The sequence below is a fragment of the Hakea prostrata genome, chromosome 9 (assembly GCF_041222555.1).
Source record: "Hakea prostrata isolate BN-2017 chromosome 9, UWA_Hpros_2, whole genome shotgun sequence".
Taxonomy (NCBI): Eukaryota; Viridiplantae; Streptophyta; class Magnoliopsida; order Proteales; family Proteaceae; genus Hakea; species Hakea prostrata.
Window position 1 is genome coordinate 17,419,252 of NC_142608.1, and position 15,539 is coordinate 17,434,790.

The 15,539-nt window shown below is 36.6% G+C and overlaps 1 protein-coding gene across 5 annotated transcripts in view; it reads right to left on the bottom strand.

Annotated features, from left to right (window-relative positions):
* ALA2 (aminophospholipid ATPase 2) overlaps positions 1–15,539 on the bottom strand; it is a 113,746-nt gene that overhangs the window by 60,114 nt on the left and 38,093 nt on the right. For all 5 annotated transcript variants that reach the window (XM_089167718.1, XM_089167717.1, XM_089167715.1 and 2 more), the window contains exons 5-8: positions 11,677–11,769; positions 11,393–11,567; positions 4,881–5,047; positions 4,339–4,443 (exon numbers count right to left, since the gene is read on the bottom strand). In XM_089167718.1, coding sequence (XP_089023844.1) covers positions 4,339–4,443; positions 4,881–5,047; positions 11,393–11,567; positions 11,677–11,769 — 540 coding nt within the window. The remainder of the gene's footprint in view (positions 1–4,338; positions 4,444–4,880; positions 5,048–11,392; positions 11,568–11,676; positions 11,770–15,539) is intronic.

A 15,539-nucleotide genomic window follows, 5' to 3' on the forward strand; every position in this document is an offset into this window, starting at 1 on the left:
GATTGGAGTGTCGGGAAAGGGTTTGCTTTTGTTGAAAGTATGACTAAGGTTTCCTAATTAGAGTAGAATTCCCCTTTAAATCCCCTATTTTAATTATATTTTATTATTTTTTATTTTCTATATTGGATTCCTATTTGGTGTCGGATTAGTTTCCTAATAAGTCTAAGATAATTTATCTACTTGTTTTTTGTATTTCTTTCCTACTCAAAGTGGGATTTACTCAGATTGTAACTATAAATACCCCCATTGAGGCCTATGAATGAAATAATACCATTTGAGCAATAATTTTTTTCAAATTCCAACATGGTATTAGAGCCTTCTTGAGATCGTTGTTTAGAGAGTCATTTAAGTTTCCAGTTTGAAGAACTGGACCCAAGTTCAATGAAGAAGATGAACTAAGGTTCCCATGAACATTTCAGATTTTATTATTTATCTTTAGATTTGTACTATTGTGCTTCCATTTCATTTGGGTTCGATCCAAAAAGTTTTCTTTTTGTTTGAGTGCCCTTCTTGAGATCGCGCAAAACTTGATCTCTATTACAATTTCGAGATTTGCCCTTATCTTAGCAAATTTCCCCTTTGGAGACCTAACATTGTTGTAGATCTGTTATTTTTTTTTTCACTGTTGTGCAAAACCTGATCTATGTTATCCTTGGAGATTTGCCGCTTACCTTGACAATCTTCCACTTTGGAGATCTAACATTGTCGTATATTTGGTGCTTAACCTGTACAAAACCTGATCTCAATTACCTTAGAAAATTATCTCTTACTTGGCAAAATTACCCAGTAAAGATCTAACAATGTTGCAGATCTAAAGTTTCATTTTTCCTACTGTACCCTAGCAATTGTTGCCCCCAAAAATATTTTTTACCTAAGATTTGCACAAAAATTGGTCTTCTCATATTTGAAGATTTTACCTTTCTCATTGGACATTCTTCCTTGGAGACTTAAAGTTACAGCAGAGATGAGGACGAAACAAGTGAATATTGACTGACATTTTATCAAAGAAAAATTGGAAAGCGTTCATTAATTAGTGAAGTACAAAGATCAAGTTGCAGATATTTACCTGGACAGATGTTTCATCCTATTTTGACCAAGTTAAGCATGTGCGATATCCATGCCTTAACTTGAGGGGGAGTGTTGGAAGTATGACGGAGGTTTCCTAATTGGATTAGAATTCCCCTTTAAATCCCCTATTCTAACTATATTTTTATTATCTTATATTTTTTATATCGGTTTCCTATTTGGTGTTACATTAGTTTCCTAATAAGTCTAAGATTAGTTTATTTACTTGTTTTTTGTATTTCTTTTCCTACTCGGGGATTTACCATATGTAACTATAAATACCGCTTGGGGCCATGATCTAACTATATTTTTATTATCTTATATTTTTTATATCGGTTTCCTATTTGGTGTTACATTAGTTTCCTAATAAGTCTAAGATTAGTTTATTTACTTGTTTTTTGTATTTCTTTTCCTACTCAGACTGGGATTTACTCATATTGTAACTATAAATACCGCATTGGGGCCTATGAATGAAATAATACCGTCTAAGTAATAATTCTTCAAATTCCAACAGCTTTATTGAGGAGATAAAAGGGTGTTATGCAGAATGCCTGGTTGTGCATGGTAGAAGCTGGAGAATTTGGGCCGCTGGGCTTGTTTCAATTTATTATTTCCTTACAACTTGAAAATTTCTTTTGAAATAATCCCAGATACTTTTTCCATTACTTCCTCTTATGCTTTATTTATCTTGCAACAGAGACTGAAAAACATCAAAATTTCGTTCCTACGAGATTTTAGTATTAATGAAGGTTTTTCAGCTAGCCATCTATTATCAAAGATCTAAGAGATCCTTTGTGTTGGAAGAACTATGCTAAAAATATTGGTAATCTACGATACAAGCACAACAGCTTTCTTGTTTTTGGTGTTTGAGCTATTTCCTACATTTATACAAATGTATACCACTAATTATTTGACAAAGCCATGAAGTACCTCCTTGCACTATGCTGAGATCATGGCTCCAGGTTTCAGTTTCGGCTTAAATATTTCGCCAAAACCACAAAATTTCTGTCCAGGTTCAAGTGAGGGCTTTGAAGCCCAAATGACCAAATTATGCCCAGAAATTCTAGAAATCTATTTTAGACCCTCTGAAAATGGAAAACTTGAGAAACCACCACACAAATTAGTAGTTTTACTTCAGATCCTAGGATGGTAGCAGATGTTGTACATTGTTGCATGGTTGTCAAGGCATAAAGCAAGGTTGCCAAGGCGGCTGGGGCTCCGCCTAGACGATTAGGCGACCAAAGCGGTTGGGTCAAAAATTTTCAATACAACTAGTTTCTATAATAAGTTAAAAAAGCATTCAATAGTCACATTCATCCAAAAAAGAAAGCATTCAAGAATCATAATTATGAAAAATTATCCAAAAAAAAGAATACAAACATAAGTTCATCTCATCAAGTATCATAACAATGATTATGTACTAACAGGGCGAACATGATAAATTAATAGATCTCATTATTCTGATTTCCAAGTCATTGTCCATTAAATGATTCATTGATTCTCGATGTTAAGTATGGCTCATGCTTCACATTCTATTGCCGACGAGCATGGAGTCCGGGGAGGCTGCCCTAGTAGGAGTGTGGGGGCAGCGCCCCTGGAGCTTGTAGAGGTCCTATGTCACTTTGGGCCTCGGAATCCCTTTGCAATTTGGGACTCGATTCCGAAATGAATAAGCTATTAATTTTATATATGGTTTTGCTGAATAAATTTTGATTTAAACAAAAAAAATTACGAAAAAAATATTATGTACAAAATGTCAAAAAAGCGGCTACTTTAGCGTCTAGGCGACAATAAAGCGCACAAGGCGACAAAGTGGTAGTGTGTAGGTGAAAAAAAGGCAAAAAAACAGCATGTCAATTAAAAGGTTCAAAACAAAGCGGTTGAAAAACCGCTTTGCCGCCTAGGCGGATGCTTTGACAACACTGGCATAAAGGCAAACCAAGGGATTCTGCATTCGAGAGGTGTCAAAATTTAAGGCAACACCAACAAAGGACCAGACTACATGGCCGTCTAGACAATGCCTTGACAAGTTGTACAGAAAGTTTGAAAACGGTGGTTTGACTCCAGATAGCATAGACTGTACCTTGTGTTCATATCAAGAACTCGCCCAGATCATTCTAAAATATCAGAAATTTTGAAAATATTGTTCTCCCGAAAAAAAATGGAACAAAATGAAAAACTATCTTGCTTCTAGCGAAAATTTAACACTTCTCATATTGTCTCCTTTTACAATATAAACCAAGTCATATGACGTACCCTTTACAAAATGTTTTTTGGGAAGTAAAAAAAAAAAAAACCAGATTTATGTCAACCCCTCTCCTCCCATTGTGACCACCAAAATCCCATGCCTCTGCCAACCCCCCAGACCTAACCCTTTCCTTCCATCATTCCATCTCCTAACAGGTCATCTATGTTCCTGTCCCTTCCTTTACAAGGTTCCATATGGGGCACCCTATTTGGTCAGGGTGCCTATTAACTCCCATGATGACCTCTCTCTTTAGTTTGTCATCCCATCCGTTGTTGGGTGCTCTCAGGTAGTACACTGCCCTTCAGGATTACTCAATGATGAAGCCAGCCTCGAGCATAACTTTGGTCAAACACTTCATCAGAAATTGACCGTGGTATCATATATTGTCAAGAACTCCCTTACAGAGAAGGGGAGAGTCCAAAGGGAATGTGAAGAAGTTTTTAATTAAAACAACTAAAATATGCATTAGAAATTAATAGAAAAAATTATTAATCATTTTATAATCATCAAATTGTTTCATGCTTGAATGGGAATAATTTGCTCAAGAACCAAACACAAATAAACCCTCCAAAGAAAAAGTATGTCACGTTGTTCAAGTTAGAGCCAGCGAAGTGAATTAACGGATCAAAATTTCAACCCAGTTAACTTGACACTAAGCATTTCAAGAAAAGTGTCATTTTGGTTGTAACAATATTTTTGTCAAAATTTCACACACGACAACACTTACACAGAAAAATGATATTCTATATTTTTTAATTCGGGCTTGTTATCATAACTGAAATATTTTGCAAAATTTCGGAATAAACCTCAACCATGGTCGCAAGTACAGCATCCAAACAAAAGAGATGGTATAATGCATTTTAGGCTCTTTCAAGGACAACTATCGGCTTCAAAGAAGTATAAGAAAATGAACGTAGCAACTAATTTTTGAGAGCTGCTTTCTCCTAGCTTTTTTATCTTGTCGATGTGAAATAAAGTCCTTATGCAAGTAAAGAATCATATTTGAATACAAAATATTATCTTACCTTAATAGATATAGGGATCATAATGGAACACAGAAGCTCAAACCGCAGAGGGATGACCAGGATCTCATACCAGGGACCTTCATTTGGATACAAAACGTACCATTGCTGTATCAAATGGAGAATAGATATAAACAGACTGACAAATAAAATTGGTAACAGTAGAATTTAGAAAATTTTGAGAAATTAACCCTTCATGATGGAAAAATAAATACCATTATCCAGCCATAAAAAAATATGTAGGGAAGGGGATGTTTGGAAAATAACAAAACTGAGGTAAAATTTAAATAAGATACGATCTTGGAACTTTTGAAATCCAGACTTTCAGTTTCAACTTTCAACTCAGAAAATGCAAAAAACCCCATGTCATCTTCCAATTATATTATTAATTTAAGGTGTACTATTTTTGCCTTCTTAGAAGACATTCTGGTAGAATTGCAATTTGTAAAATCTTAAATAGGACATGTGTACACCAGTTATAGAAGGTAGAACCATTATAAACTAAGGAACACAGTTGAAAAAAAAAACCCCGCCTTCTGGCTAACCTTGCGTGCTTCAGTATCCTTCCAAACATTACCAGCTGTGCCAAGAACGATCACCACCACTATTTGAAATAGAAATATTGCCCCCGTCAATTTATCAATCATTGCATCAACTGCTGTAAGTTTTGGCTCAGGTATACCTCTGCTCATACCCAGTTTGGTCTCGTTGCCTGAAATAAATAGAAGTCATCATTTTGAAAATCATCAGAATACTTAACATTTATGAGTTATGATATAGCAATAACATGTAATTCAGCAAGTGATACTTCATGGTTTAAGAAAGTATATTTATACAGACATTATCTCGCAGTATCTAAACAAACATATCTCCAACTGTCCAACATTGGTGTCTAGGAAAACTATATTATTCACCATGGCACCAATATCCTAAGTAAAAGATGCTCCTATAAGGATGAAAGTAGACAAGGCATAAAATTCAAATAAAATTCCAATAGAAGTGTGGAAGAACTTAAGAGCACATGTACTAACTTGCTGACCAAGTTGCATAATAAGATTACAAGTACAAGGAAAATGTCAGATGAATGAAGGCAAAGCATCGTGGCACCAAAACAAAAATAAATGGGTCATTCAAACTCCAATAACTATAGAGGCATAAAACTGATGAGTCATACTATGAAATTATAGGAGATGATAATTGAAACCATTTAAGACAAGAAATCCACTATTACAAGGAACCAATTTGGTTTTATGCTAGGCGATATACAGTGGAAGCTATTTACTTATTAGGAGATATATGGAAAGGTATAGTCTAATAAGGATCTTTATATGGTCTTTATTGACCTAGAAAAAAGCCTATTATCAAAGTCCCTACGGAATTAATTTGGCAAGTACCAAAGAAGAGCAATGTTTCAAGTAAATATGTGAAAATAGTTAAGGATATGCATGAGGGGTCAGTGACTAGTGTAAGAAAAATGGGCAGCGAAAGCGGTAAATTTCTTATTACATTGGGTTACATCAAGAATCAGCTTTAGGCCCTTATTTATTTGCACTTACCATGGATTATTTAACCAAAAACATTCAAGATGATGTTGGTTTATGTTTTTGCTAGTTATAATGCATTGGTAAATGAGACATAAGCAGAGATTAATGCCAGATTAGAGCTACGGAGATCAACTTAGGTCTTAGACTAAGTAATACAAAGACGGAAAATCTAGTGTGTAACTTTGGTCATGCTTGGACAGAGAACATGGTGGTGAAAACTGACAACATACTCCAAAAGCTATTAGTTTAGGTACCTTAGCTCAATCATAAAAAAGAAAGCGATATAGAGGCCTCCCAAAGAATTAAAATAGGATGGACATGGCCAAGTGATGCAGATCCAACACCCAATTAGCCTATTTTCCTTTGAAATCAACCTAGGATTGGTAGATACGGGTGTTGGGCCTTTGTTTCATAGATTTGTGTGGTTATGGGCCTGTCTAACAGGCCCAACAGTTTGGTGTTTAGGCCAAGTACGAAAATGATGAACTAAATATTTTAATTGGTCTAGTTATGAAAAGTCTGCCTAACTTAAGCTCTAAGGGCAGAATAGTCTTATGTTGCTATTTCAGTTTCAAGTGTCCTAGTCTAAGTCAATCAGTTTCCATTTTGAGTTAGCAGCTACTTTTAGTTAAGAGTTCCATTAGGGTTCAATTAGATTAGAACTCCAACTTTTATATATACATAAACCCCTCCATTCGATGGGAAGGCACCCTACTTTGAGAAATGATTGATAAAACTTAATTCGAGTGATTTACCATGTGTTGCTGCTGCAATTGTGTTTGTTCAATTTGGAAGGTCCAAGATTGAATATTAGTTAAGGTCCATGGTGAAGTCAAGCCTAGATTCTTGCTATCATTGAATTAACAACCTACAAACTCTATCTCCACTCAATCTAAAGCTTCAAAAGGCTCCCCCGTCCAAGTATCTAGCAGCCTACACCCTGATCCTCTTCAAGCTCCCCAACCTACACTCCATTTCCCTTCTCATATACCCTTTTTTCATTTTTCATGTATTATATTAAATTTTGGGACTTTTTAACAACAACAAGCCTAGTCCCAACTAAATGGGGTTGGCCACATGGATTATTGCCTTCCAATCAATTATGTTCGAGGCCATGCAAGATAAAAAGCCTAAACTATATATATCATGTCTCACCACTTCTCTTAAGGTTATCCTAGGTCTACCCCTAGCTCTTCTAGCTCCTTCAATCTTGATTATATCACTTCTCCGTACAGGGGCATTTATAGGTCTCCGTTGAACATGGCCATGCCACCTCAAATGACTTTCTCGAAGCTTATCACTTATGGGAGCAACTCCCATACCAACTCTAATATGATCATTTCTTATCTTATCCATCCTAACTTTGCCACTCATCCATCTTACCATCCTCATTTCTGATACACTGAGTTTATCTATATGATTCTTTTTAACAACCCAACACTCTGCACCGTACATCATAGTTGGTCGAACAACGGTCCTATAAAATTTTCCTTTAAGCTTTAATGGAATACGCCGATCACACAAGAACCCGGATGCACCTCTCCACTTCATCCACCCTATTTTAATTCTTTGGGAAACCTCATCCTCTAAATCACATCTTTTACTTATGATTGAACCTAGGTACCTAAAACAATCACTCTAAGGAATTTCTTTAACGTCAAGTATCACCACCTTATCGTTTGCCCGATCATAAATTTTGAGACTTTTTAAGAGACCCAAAATTCAAGGTTAAATCTACACCAACCTAATATTACACATGTCCCACACTTAACGTACAACATCCCCCCAACCCTAGTGACCTTAGATCCTACTCTGACACCATTCTGACCCTCCAATTTCAAGATGCAAAAATTTTCTTAAATTTTCGTTATACTTCCTAAACCCCCCCCCCCAAAAAAAAAAAAAAAGAATTCTCATCTTCTGATGTAACTATCCAAACCCCCACCAAACTTGGGGGATCATATCCCAATATCATTAGTTACATCGTAGAGAGGTTTTTTATTATGTTTACACCTTTTCTCATTCATATAGAGAGGGAGGGCAGGGCTTTTGCTTTTTTCATGTTATGTGGTCAAAGATTTGATCTTTTCAAACTTTGTTTGTAACTCACTAGAGGCTCGGGAAACAAAGAGAAGATGTGTACGAATGAGATATCCAGCAACAAGAAGGAAAGGGATTGAATAGAAGAACTCCCGAGCATTTGGTGATCTCATATGTGTCCATATCAACGAAACGAGTGACACATTATTTCGATGAATCATTTCTTCGGACAAAAGAAGAGTATGGAAAAACTTAACTCAAAATCTCACTTATCAAATTCCATTGTGGCTTGCATTCTAAATTCCTTGCAACTCAGCATTAGCCTATATTTCAGTTTGATGTTAAAAATGCTTTCTTGAATGTCGATCTCAATGAAGAGGCAGATATGAAGCAACCTCCTAGGTTTTTGTTTCTTTTTTTCTTTTTTCCTTAGGTTTTTTCTTCTTTTTTTTTTTTTTTTTTTTTTTTTTTGGGGGGGGGGGGGATGGAGTTTTGATACGGGTAAGCTGTGTAACTTCAACAAGTTTTTATATGGACCGAAATAGTCTCCTCAAGCTTGGTTGGGCTGATTCAATTAGGTTTTTTGGAGTTTGAACTGACACGCTGTAACAATGATCATTTTGTATTCTTCAGCATTCTAATGCTAGAGGATATTTCTTACCATATTGGTGGATGATGTTATTATCATAGGAAAGAAACAATTCTCCAAGGATCGAGAAGTTAAAGTTGCATCTACAACAGGAGTTACAAAGTGAAGATTGGGTGATTGAATTTTTTTTTGGTGTGGAACAGAAAAATCAAAGAAAGGAATCTAACTTTTACAACGAAAGTATGTTATTGATCTTCTTTCAGAAACAGGACTATTAGTAACCAAAACTTCTAGATACTCCCATGCGTCCAAAGTTGGAGCTTACACGTGATTATCATGATATTCTTAGTAATCCTGACTCCTGAGAAATGCTGGAGACTTGTTAGGGAGTTGACTTACAACCATAGTTGAATTACTGGACAGGGGATTGACTCGCAATTGCCTTTCCTATCAGTATTGTGAACCAATTTTTGGCTGTTCCTTGAACTTCTCAATGGAACCCGGTTATGTGTATCTTGAGGTACTTACAGGTTCAGATTCTAATTAGGCCCATTCACCTCTCCACGCATGGGAAAGTTGTGCTATGTTTCCATTTAGTCTTTTTTCAAGTTCTCATACCCACAGGATTTAATGTAGCTTAGCATTCAGCACCCACCCCACCCCCACCCCCACCCCAAAAAAAAAAAAAACACACACACACTCTCACAAACACATAGAGCCCATTAAAGGAAGGTTAACAGCATTCAGGTTGTATGAGATTTTCTTATCAGGCCAGCTGCTGCCACTTGCCTTCTTGGATGAGAAAATGGTCTGAAGTTTCTAGTCTGGATCAAAGCTCCTTGGTGATTCAAATTCGAGTTGCTCAGGATTCCTGGTGTTTAAAGTCCAAACCCATGTTGTGACTGTTGATTCAATCTGTTACTTGAAGGTTCTTGTTCTTAACAAAGATGCAAATCAAGGATTGACTGTGAAAGTTGCTTCCATTGAAGAAGAGCCTCTGATTTCTTTTTTTCATTGGGGTTGGGGGAGGGGGGGAACCAGACCCCAAACTCAAGCCGTAGCCCCCTTCTGCTCCTATTTGATACCCCCCCCCTCTTAAAAAAAAAAGAACAAACCCCACAGTTCTTAAGTTCTGACTTTTCCCATAACTTGCAACTTACAGTTCACAATCCCAGCAGACCTAACCATTAGTTTCCTTCACAAGTTTGGCTCTAGGATTCTGGATTCCCCCACAGTGTACTATGATCACCCTTTCCTGCCTTATTTAACCATTCAAACCCTAATTTTCATTGAAAACCTTGATAGAAGTTGAACCATTAGGATTCACTAAGTTGGAGGATATAATCCCCTCCGCCATCCATACACTTGATCCCTCTTCCAGCCCCATTCAACTGAAACCCTAGTTCTTCAAAAACCTAAAACTCACCCAAAACCTTATATTCTAGAATCACAATTCTGACCATCAGCATCTGCTCAGACTTGGATCAAAGCTTGATACATTCCCTTACTACTCGAACTTAGCCCCAAATTTCCCTCTTGGAACCCCCCCCCCCCCCCCCACCCAAAGAAACCCACACAAAAAACCAAAAACAATAAAAATAATATAAAAACTACAGAAATCCCATTTGAATCTGGTTCTGATTGAAAGTCCTGCAATCGATCCTCAATCTCATCATGGCAACACATGGAAGAGTCCAAGGCTTAATAGATGCAGAATGAGCTTGATCTCCTATTGATAGAAGTTCAAAGTTTGTTGGAACAAAGCTGGTGCAATAGAGAAGCAAGAAGCACCGTTCTGGCTCAATCCAGATCCAGTGCAGAGTCAGGGTATAGAGCCATTACCCATGTCACATGTGAGTTGATGGGGGGTGAAACAGTTGATGATTGAGCATCGGTTTGGAAGTAAATCTTCTGTGCAGTTCAGGTTTGGTAACCAGGCTGCAATCCATATTGCCTCAAATCCTATGATTCTTGAAAGAAAGAAACACGTTGAAGTAGATTCTCACACTGTTCAAGAAAAGCTACAACAAGGATACTATTCTCCTATTCATGTTAGTACAGGGTGCACAACTTGCAGATTTGTAACAAGCTGCTCATGATCAACATCTAAGCTATAACTTAAGGAGCATCCAATAGGTTTCACTACTACAGTTTAAGTAGGGTAGTTTCGGTACTCTTTTATTTCATGTTGCCATAGTTGTTTCTCATGTATAGTGGATGAAGTGGTAGCCCCAACACTAAGTGGATACTCCAAGCACCAAAGTTACACAATTCCATTGATTCCCGTTGTCCCTTTTTATCTTTCTCTGCTTTTTGGTCTTTCTCATCTTTTCTCTTTCTTAATTATTTCTTGGAGCAAAAACATCATGGCCTGTCAAACAGAAGATGTTTGAATTCTGATGATGGCCTGTTAAAACAAACCATATTTAAAAACCTAACATGTAACCAAACTCGAATCCGGTTATAGCTTTTATACATCTGGAGGTAAATGAACTGAACTCAGCTTTGGTATTACCAGACAAACTCGAACGTGCAATTGCCATTTCCAATCTGAATTCAATCAGTTTCCATCGTTAGATTTAATCTCTATATTCTGAGCAACAAGAATCATGTCAATTGCCAAAATTGGATAGTACTTGATCCCATTTACCAATCAGATGGACAGAAAGTCCAGAAACACAAGATTATTGAAAGCTATAGCATTTACTTATCTTCTAACTGATCTTTTTCTTTTCTTTTCTTTTCTTTTCTTTTCTTTTTTTTTTTTTTTTCTTTTTTCCATTTCTTTTGTCTCATTTATCAACATGAAGGGAAAGAGGAGGGGAGGGGAATGTTTTGCAGTCAGATTGTGAAATGACACTGAAATTCTTTTAATGGAACTTGCCTGTATACACAGCAACCCCACATGCCCATTCAGTATTCCGCAAGTAACATGATTGAAGCAAGGTGTTATTGATTATTAAAGGGCACAAATCATTGTCAATGAATGGTGGAAACAACCTCAAATTCGCATCAAATCTCCTAATATCTTTATCTGGATTTGGACATTCAACGACACCCTGCTCATTTAAGAAAAAACATATAAGTTGAATGAATAGAGCCGTGGACAAATGCTATCAACAAAATGCTTAGCAACTGACAAAGGGGGGACAAAAAGTTTAGGCTCGCCTTGATTTTGTGCAGAAGTTCAGCAGCTATCCCCACACAGGCAGAGGGTATAACCCTTGTCTTCAAATCAGTTTCACCATCAAGAGCAGCAGTCTGCAGTTGGTAGATAAATTTCATTAATTGCAACATCTTACAAAGCAAGAAAATTATAATAAATGGTGTGACACAGAAATAGCAATTCATAGAAGCAAAAGATCAGATGAATCATTAGAGTGTATCCAAACTCAAAGAACTAAAAACCATTGCATTTTCACAATTGAAATTATCTCAACTAATTTTACAATGATAAAATATAATTTCCACATGTGATAAATTCATCAAATTGACAAGTACATGAGAAGAATAAGGGAAAAAATTTATCTCTCCCCTGCACTAACTCTCTATTTACTCACACTCGCCATTCAAAAGTTTGACCTCTGATTCCCAAAAAAAGTGAACTCTTACCTCTCCTTCTCCCCTAATATTTTAAAATGGCCAAACTTTTACCTCCTTAATTGGTTATGTTGATTATTTAACTATTTCTAGTAAATTTTTTCTTCCTTCTCTCCCGCTTTTAGGAATCTATGTCCAGATGTTTTTTTTTTCCTTCCTCTTTTACAAAAAATTTCTACTTTTAATTTTTCTTTTCTGCCTTTTTTATAGGAACCCATTGAATGTGATTAGATGCATTTCTTTTTTTTTCTTTTTTCTTTTTTCCTTCATCTCCTGCTAGAAACTATTAAACATGATTAGAAATATTTTTTTAGTTTCTCCCTCTTTTGTAAGAATAAATCAAAGGAAAAATGAAAATATAAATATAAACTGATAATAAAATAAAAATTCTACAAAAGAGGGGGAAAGAAAAAAAAATTAAAAATGATAAAACACACCTAATCGTGCATAATCGATTCTAATAGGGGGGGAAAAGGAGAAGAGGGGAAAATTGATCCAAAAAAAATCGCTTTAATCTACTGTAGGGACAAAAATAGAGGGTAATTTGGTCATTGTAAAATATCAAGTGAGAAAAAGGGGTAGGTTCACTTTTTTTTTTTGGGGGGGGGGAAACATAGGTGAAAATTTTGAGAGGGAAGTAAGAATACATAGAGAGTAACTACATGGAGAGAGAAATTTTCCCCAAAAATAAAGGTAGACACCAACTCCACAAATATAAATGTGGGGCAACGGGATGGAAGGTGTAACAAAACCTGCATTTTAGAAAGTCAGAGCAGTCGAGACGGTGAAAAGAAGAGTGGACAAGGAGAAGGGGAGATAATTTGCATGAACCTATCCTCCCTACATATTCGTTGTTAATAGTCAAAGATCCAATCAAAAAAGTAAAGTGGATATTACACTGAGAAAATAAAAACTACTCAAAATTTTCAGATTATTAGAGAGATCCGCAAGTATCCTCAAATCTGGTTATAAAATATCTTCAAATATTAGTATCCTAAAATAGACTTGCTTAACAACCAAGCCACAAGAAGGAAAGGAAACAAGTGAAATAGAAATAAACTAAAGATGGGAGGAACATGAGCATGTGCATAACCCATGTGCGCCCCCATAGTACACAAGGGTTATGCCCCTTTACAGTAATGCTTGTTGACAGAAGAAAAGCAATCAAACAAAAGAGAACCTGAAAACATTGACCCAACTCCAGAATATAATGATGAAAAAAAACCCAACTATCAATGTCCAACCTAGCAATCCGAAACATGCACGAAAGAAGGAAAACAACAGAAGCCAAAGTGGCAGCCTTAAAAACCCAAGAAATAACAATGACAAACTCCAAATAGTCTTCCTTTTTTCTTATGTTCCTCCCAAAATTAAAATGGCTACATATGATTGGGTGAATCATATTAGTCAAGACGTCTCCTTGGCATTACCCACAAGTGTCCAGGCTCTTTTTTGGGTCCAAGGTAATAATAGCACACCTTCTAGACCTTGACAACTCAATCCCCAGGAAGTACTTCAAATTTTCAAGGTCTTTGACCTCAAACTATTGGGCCAAGTAAGATTTCAGTCTGATCATCTCAACTTGTCATACCCAGGCACTACAGTGTCAGAAAAAGAGCGAACCCAATGCCGAAGGCAGGTTCTGAACAATCAGATTCCGGGGTGGAGGGGGCAATTTTCCTATGCAGCCTTACCCTAACAATTTTTGCTGAGAGGCTTTTTCGTTAACTTAACCTCAGGCGACAACTGTAGTCCACTAACCATTGCGCAACAGCGCAAAGGCCCAACAACCCTTGCCATTACTTTATTGGATAAATAGCATATAATCGACCTTACTTTGTACAGATATCCATTCCTGAGAAACTTTCCCTTATGCAGAAGGGAACTTGAAGACTGACAAAGTTCGCACATACAGTTCTCTTCTAAATAACCATAGAAGAATGCATTCTTCACATAAAGACGATACAATGGCCAGTCTTTATTTGTAGTAAATGATCTTGAATTACATTCGGCTAAAACAGCGTCTCCTGACAATCAATCCCATACACTTGACATTTTTGTGGCCACTAATCTAGCCTTATATATCTCCAAAACACCACCTAACCAGCACTTGATGGTATCAACAATTTATTTTCAACTAAAGCTATCCCCTCAAGGAGATCACCCACCTTCCAAGTACATTTCTTCACAAATCCTATCATTTCCTCATATATAGCGTCCTTCCACTTTGGGTCAAACATAGTGTCCGTGACATTCTTGGGAATGTGAGTGGAGGTCTCATAGGAAAGTGAAATAGAGAAAGCAAGAGCAGAAGAGACAGCATCATAAGAAACAAACTGAGTTATTGAAATAATGCATACACTCTCCCCTTTTCAATAGCAATGGGGAAATCCAACTCAAAAGGAAGAGGGAGTGCTACCTAAACAAAGAGAATGGATCTCAAGACGTGGATAAGAGAAGGCAAAAGCGGGGGGGACTGAATGTCAAAGCAGAATTTGGAAACAATAAGCTTTGTGGGAGTAAGTTGATTAAGAGGGAAATAGCAAGGGCATCAAACCAAAAGTCATAGGAACATGTAATACCAAATAGCAATTTCCTAGTGACTTGCAATAGATGGCAGTTTTTCCCCTCAGCTAGCACGTTTTGTTGGGGGTGAGTTAACACATGCAAGATGATGATACTGCCATCATTGACCCAGAAAAAGGTTTTGTGAGTCCACCATACACATAACACTACCTCCCACCCCCACCCAAAAAAAAAAAACATGAAAAGAAAATCAGAATGAACTATTTCACTAAACGGAGTGAAGATTGTTTGACAGAAGTTTGTGAAAGCATCATATACTTCATTTTATGTTTCTTCAAAAGGGTTCATGCAGTAAGAGAATGATCATCCATAAATGATCAAGATAACAAGAGCCAAATCAAAAGGTAGTAGTTGCAGGTTCCCAGACATTAGCATGCACAATATGACTGCGTACTCCTTGTAGAGCTCACCAAGCCCTTCGAGCAGTTCGTCGACGGGTAGAAAAGAAATATTGATCTATAAGTTATAACAATCAAAAATATAAGAACAATGAAAATGCTTAGCAGAAAAAAAAACAGGTTCACATATGAAATACATGAGATATGATAATAGAAGAAACAAGTGAGGCAAATGTTTTTCCATAACCAAAAGAGGCTGTCCTGAATATTGATACCAAAGCATCATAGGATCAAAGTACACACATATTAGACAAAACTACAATAAATAAGGATGCTCGTGGTTCAAGAAGGTTGAGCCCTTTCTTCTCATTTTCCTGTCAGTAATCCTCACCACCAAATATTGAAAAAGCCAATTGGGAAGACTGTGATAATTGATAACTATTCAACGATTTGTCACACAACTTAAAGATTTAGGATAGTGGCAAAATTGGGTACATGAACAACCAA